Source organism: Cyprinus carpio, chromosome B25, assembly GCF_018340385.1.
Source record: "Cyprinus carpio isolate SPL01 chromosome B25, ASM1834038v1, whole genome shotgun sequence".
Lineage (NCBI taxonomy): Eukaryota > Metazoa > Chordata > Actinopteri > Cypriniformes > Cyprinidae > Cyprinus > Cyprinus carpio.
In genome coordinates this window covers 4,467,811-4,474,393 of record NC_056621.1, presented here as the reverse complement: position 1 = coordinate 4,474,393, position 6,583 = coordinate 4,467,811, and the positions used below count along the sequence as shown (strand labels likewise).

The 6,583-nt window shown below is 39.8% G+C and overlaps 1 protein-coding gene across 1 annotated transcript; it reads right to left on the bottom strand.

Moving 5' to 3' along the window:
• Positions 1–2,344: 2,344 nt before the first annotated feature.
• LOC109079316 (leucine-rich repeat-containing protein 10B) lies at positions 2,345–5,636 on the bottom strand. Its single transcript, XM_042753153.1, has one exon. The coding sequence runs from the start codon at positions 4,705–4,707 to the stop codon at positions 3,457–3,459; it is 1,251 nt and encodes a 416-aa protein (XP_042609087.1). The 5' UTR covers positions 4,708–5,636; the 3' UTR covers positions 2,345–3,456.
• Positions 5,637–6,583: the final 947 nt, after the last annotated feature.

Genomic DNA, 6,583 nt, shown 5'->3' with positions numbered 1-6,583 from the left:
TTTTTAGACATGTTTTGTGCTGTTTTTTACTTGGCAGGCAAATTTGAAGTGTTATTCATATTATGTCATGTCATAACACAAACGTTGAAGTGCGAGTTCTGCACCAAAGTTTAAAGGGATAGTTCACCCAAAAATTTTAATTCTGTGGTTAATTACTAACCTTCGTCCATCTTCAGAACACAAATTAAGGTATTTTTGATGAAATCCAAGAGCTCTTTGACCCTGCATAGACAGAAATGCAACTAAAATGTTCCCATGCACAGAAACTTAAAAAATAGTCTATGGGACATCATTGGTTGAACCACAATTTTAAGAAGCTACGAGAATATTTTTTGTGTGCAAAGAAAACAAATATAACGATACAAAAATTATTTTCCTCCAAATCACGTGTTAGCGAGAGTACCTCTGCTCGTAAACAATGCATGTGCCTGGTGCTTTAATTTTTGGGTGAACTGTCCACCTTAATACATGTTTCTAGGTGTAAGATTGAATCTCTTCTCGACGCAATTGTAATTGTGATGTTTGTTTTAGTAAACACCAAAAATAGTACATTTTTATGAAAGGTGGAGTCTGTTTACCTCAAAATAGCAACATTTCAGCAACCATCAACCACTTTTTTGATGTCTTCCATAGCTGAGAGAAATCGCAGATCTACCTGCCAGAGTCAACACAACACATCCCATCAAAAGCTAATGTGCATGGCTCAGGTGTCTTTGAAACAGCCAAGTTTCACTATGCAAAGCATTCCTTTATTCTCATCTGCCAACCGCAAGTTATTTTGCCTTTCTCAGAGTATGCACTTCATCTGAGATGCCTCAGTAACATACTGTAAGTATTTGGCTGTTTGCAGATGTGCATGACAAATCTATTTGCGAATTGAAAAATGGCTTTTTTAAAGACACCTGATCTGTGCACATTTGCGTATGCGTGATGGGTCATGTTGATTCTGGCATGGAGATCTGGGACGCTTTTCTCGACTTTCTGTCAAAGGTTGTGCCAAAACACTTGTTTCAGATTCTTTGCAGCAGTAATGACAGACTCATAGCATTACATAAATATTTTAACAGATGGGCTTTGACTCTTTCGGGGAGAGATGAGAAGTGACAGGAGATGGAGAGAGAGTTTAAACAGCACAATGATGGATGAAGGAAGAAAAGGGAAAGGAGGAGGAAGGGGCAATGAAAACACTTCTTGAGTAGAATGAGAGAGTTGGCAGATGTGACTGGAATAGAAAAATAGGTAAATATAAGACTGATATCGGAGGGAAAGAATGAACAATTGAGGAACATGCAAATTAGAGGGCAGTGGATTCTCCAGATGTCCTCTATAATTGAAAACAATTATTTCTTTCTTCAACTTATGCATTTGGGAAAAAAGAGTTTTAAGAAATAATATGACTTTCTTCTGTAGAACACAGAAGGTGAATCTTCAAGGTAATCCTTAATTATCAGAAGAGTGGTCCATATTATTGTTATATTGCAATTCTGAAGCTGTACAACAGCTTTTTGTGACAAACTTAGCAAAATCATTAATCACTGAAAATCTTTTCCTAGTTTTCCCATCATAATCAATAAAGTCGTTTACACTTCTTGTACTTCTCTTATTCGCTTTGCATTGTGTGACATGGCTCACCTGCAGTGTTAATTGGGTGTTAAACACTATTTTCATTTTTATACTATCACCCAACCCACAAACCTGCTGGATCCATTACAGTCTTTATTCTTGGACCTCATTATTTACACATTAAGCGCTGCTCTCTCTCAGTCTTTCTCCCAAAACCTCACTGACTAAGTACCCAGGCCTTTTATGGATTGCACCCATTCACTCCCTGATGTTTCTCTTCTGTCTGCATGCCTCCACTCGACTTTCGCACATCGAGCCCTTTAAGACGAGAGAGAACGTTTACTTCTATTAGTGCTAACTTGGCTAGCTCTTCCCATCTGTCTCAGATCACGTCAACGTTGTTCCACAGCCGTACAGCTAGGATTCTTAGTGGAAACTCACTTAATTCAGAACTTAATTAACACTCATGTTTCTAGATTCTAGTCTAGATTTTTTCTGGTCAGGGCTGGAATTTGGAAATATATTTTGAATACTGTCAAAATTCTTGACACTTTTTCTGGTGACATTGTGAATATCACTAGTATTTATTCATTTTGATTCATTTTTGTAAATCAGTTTTAGTAAATCAATTAAAAATCATGCATTCAAAAAAAAAATTTAACTTCTGGCTTGTTATAAGCTGAAAAATATGGACATGTAATTTTTCTAGCTATATTACCTAGTCGTAGTCAGCACTGGTATTAGATCTTCTCTGAGTCCGACAAGACATGAATCATTGAAACATGTTTGGCAAACTCATTGATTATTTAATAAGAGAATATTTGGTTTCACCAACACACATCGCTGCAATTGCAGCATCAAGTTTCTTATAAACAGTACACTCATGTCAGGGTGGATTTCCAGACACACTTACACAAACTCACAAACAAAAATGCCTGAGCCCTGCTCTTAATTAGAAATACACAGCACACCGTAATGTAGTTTTGACGCATGAAAAAGTTGTGCAGTTTCACAGGTCTTCACAGTTGATTTTTTTACAAATTACAACTCTTAAAATTAAACCTTGTAAATACTGAAGTGAGTCCGGTGTTTAAAGATTGCAGTAATGGCTGGCCAACAATAAATACCTTCTAACAATAGCAACACTCACTTATACTTGTGTGAAAAACTTTTGCGTATTTGTAAAAGTTGATTCACAGGGTTATTGAGTGATGCTCTTTTATAACTTAAGCTGTATTTTAGAAATTGTGTTATTAATTTTCATGTTTTTTGTGCCATCATTTACTCACCCTAAAGTAATTTCAAACCTGTATTCATTTATAGAGAGTGTAAATGAAAATATTTTTTACAATGTTAGTGTATTTTGTCTATACAGTGAAAATCAATGGGGACCAATGTAGTTCTTGACCCTATTGACTTTCATTGTGTGGGGAAAAAAATGTTCATTAAAATATCTTATTTTGTGTTTCACACAGTACTGAACATGAGAATGAGCGAATGATAACAGATTTTGCATTTTTGGGTACACCATTTAAAAAAAAAAAACTTGACCTTTCATTAAACTTTCCAACCAATCAGACATAATTTAATGTTAATGTTAGCAATTGCTTTTTATTAGAGCGACTTGCTGTCGCTTTCATAACCCCATAAAGTATCATGGGGTTACTTAAGTGCCATTTTCTGGACTCCAATAACTCATTGTTACTCTCCAGTTCACACTTGGGATTGAACCTGCAACCCTTGCAGTAACACCTCAAATGCTAAAAGCAGAAGTGTGTAGCGTCTGCATCAAAGAATTGCAAAAATAATGACTGTTGACTGCTAAAACAAACTGCAATTCTGTTTGAAGAAATTACACTTCAGATATAATAAGTAGACTAACAGGTACAAGTATCAAGGTTGTTCTTGCTCCTCCCCTTCATATTCATAGTCCATTTCTGCTCTCTCATACTCTAACTCCGCCCCATCGTAGCCTTCATACCCCTCCCCCTCGCAGATTAGCTCCTCCCTTTCATACTCCAGACCGCCGTCGTCATAACCAAGCTCCGCCTCCTCAAACGCTGCACCTTGTCTCTCAGACTCCGCCCCTTCGTCATTATTCTGTGGTCCGTTCTCGTCCCCAGTTGGGGTTGTTGATGGAACCGACTCATTTGTTTCCTTCCCCTTAGCAGCTGCCAGGTTAAGGGCGGAGTTCATCCGGAGTTTCTTGAGTATTCCATGAATGACCGGACTAGCTGCTGCTGCCGCCGCGGCCGCCGCCTCCTCTGCTTCCTTCTCTGCTCGTTCTTTTGCCTCCCTTCTTCTCTCTCTAGCCTGCAAAACCTCCTCAGCGCCCTCCCCGACGATAAGCACCTCCTCCCCTACACGCGGTGGCTCCTTCACGGGGTTGTGGTCGTAGGAGAAGAGTCGCAGCCCGGGAAGATGATGCAAGTTTGGGAACTCTGATATCCGATTGCGGTCCATGTCCAGAATCTCCAGCTGCTCCATCTTGAGGAGCACTCGGGGAAACTCCTGAAAGCGGTTACCGTACAACCAGAGTCCTCTCAGGGACTCCATGCGCCATAGGTCCGAGGGAAGGGTGCGCAGACGGTTGTCCCCGATCTGCAGTGAGCGCAAGTTGGGAAGGTCGTACAACTGCTTGGGGAATCGCTGGAAGTAGTTGCTCTCCACCCAGAGGCAACGCAAGTTCTGCAGGTTCCTCACTTCCGGTGGGAGGCTCATCAGCCGGTTGCTTCCCAAGTAAAGACACGTGAGATTAGTCAGCTGGCACACAGAGAGAGGAACGTCATCGAGCTTATTGAAGTCGAGCGCCAGGGTACGCAAACCCTGCAGCCGCGTGATACCCTTAGGAACGCTGCGGAGACGGTTTCCACAGACGTAGAGCTTCTCCAAGTACTCCAGATCTAGGACTTGACGAGGAAGGCGACGGAACTTGTAGTAGCTCAGATCCAACACCGGATCTCCACTCGCCAAGAGATCGTCTACTCCGAGCGGCAGCTCCTCGTCCTCCACGACCTCCTCTTCTTCTTCTTCTTTTTCAGCCGCTTCCTCCTCCTCCTCGCCTTCATCTCCATTCTCTTTAACCTTTTTCTCCTTTTCCTCTCCTCCTTCGTCCTGGGCCTCTTTTCGGGACGAGTTGCCCATACCCTCGGCCGGCTAGCCCGGCGCTTGTCTGTGTGTGTCGTGAGAGAGTGTTTCAGGACGGGGTAAGAGGGTGAGGCGGTCTGTGGGGCTGGCACCCCCTCCCCGTGTCAGTTTCACTCAGTAGGATTGACCCGGCAGTGACAGAGCCAGCACAGCGACACATGGTGCTCTGACTACAGGCGGCTCCCCCTCAGTCCGAGTACAACAAGGTCCAACGTCAGCAAACACAGCACTGATACCAGCAAGGAGCCATATTCTTTGTGTGTTTGTGTGGATTGCTTCAATTAAAATACTCTTTATAAAACTATATGCTATAGAACAGATTATAATAATAATAGTAATAATAGTAATAGTAGTAGTAGTAATAGTAGTAGTAGTAGTAGTTGTAAAAATAAGTATAACTGTAACAGGAAGAAAGCTTAATTTTGTCTCTGTAATGTAAACTCAAAGTTAACAGATGAGTGTCAAAGTAGCTGCCAATGTTTGCATATTAATTACATACCGTTTTCACAGCTAATTATTTATTTAATAATTGTAAAGTATATAGTTTGTTAAAAGCATTAATTGACTCACATTACAGTCACAAACTAAGCGTTTCAGTCTGTTCTGTGTGAACCCTGGTGCTGAGCGTCTCTCTCTGCCGACACACACAGCTCTTGTCCGGTTGCCCGGTCTGTGGATCCCGGTCTCGCTTTGACCTGGCCGGCGGCAATGTGAACCGAACTGACGATGGCACACTGTAACTCCGCTTTGCGTGCTCCTAAATCGGACAAAATCCTCTGAGACGTCGGTTTAAAGTTTCCAGAAGCGCTCGACTCGATGTCTGTGTCTTTACAACGTTGTGCGTTCAGTGCTGCCTCGCGTTTCTCTCTCTCTCTCTTTCTCTGGAGTGTGGAGTTTGCGTAAAGCGTTGCCATGGACCGTCTCTCTCCCCTAGCAACCGAAACAGGGACATGAGAGTTACACACGATTGTCACGTGGTTCGAAGGAGAGAGAGAGAGACGTGGTCAAACTCTATTCCAAGTTCACGTTATGCAATGGGGAAACGTAGGCTATTTGTTAAATCATATTACATAAATAACTAAATAAATAAATAAGTTGAATGAAATATTAATATTAGACATATGCTATTTAAAAATATATAATTTATAAAGGTTTTAAAACTAGCCTTTTTTAAAATAAATATAATTATTGTATTCTTTTACATGTAGGCCTAAACAAAATAGATTTTTTTTAAAAATATATATAATAAAAGCATACATGTCATGCTTTATATATTAAAATGCATATAATTGTTGTATCTATTTACATGTATATTCTATTTTTTACATTTATTTACATGTAAACTAAATGGATTTTTTATTTTTTAAATAATAATAAAGACATACATGAAATGCTTTATATAAAGGAGATATACTGTTATGAACTATTATGAAAACCGCAACAAATTCATGAAGAGAAAGAAAAGCTATTTAATGCAATACATAAACTGTAGACACAAAATCCGCAGTAAAATTGTTGGTGTCAACAAATTAACTGCAACACAACTTTCTGTGCTGCTCAGAATGTGCATAATTGCATAATATCTAAACAAAATAAACAAATAAAAATGTACAATATTTGAAGGGTGGCACTGTGAGGACAGACAGATGAAGACTGAACAAACTGCTAATTATAGTGAAATGATTCACTCTTAGCTGTTCTGCTCTGAAATTCGAATTGTATCAAAACTAGCCTACATTTCAACGAAGTCCACTCCTTGGACCGGCTTCTACGTCATACATGGCCTTTTCAAAACCAAATATACTATGAACTATTGATCTGTAAAGCATTATATAATGTTTGTTATTATTGATCAAGTTATTATGAAGTTAGA

What these genes read in the sequence shown, in the direction of transcription:
- LOC109079316 (XM_042753153.1), bottom strand. Translation starts at nt 4,707, where the DNA reads ATGGGCAACTCGTCCCGAAAAGAGGCCCAGGACGAAGGAGGAGAGGAA.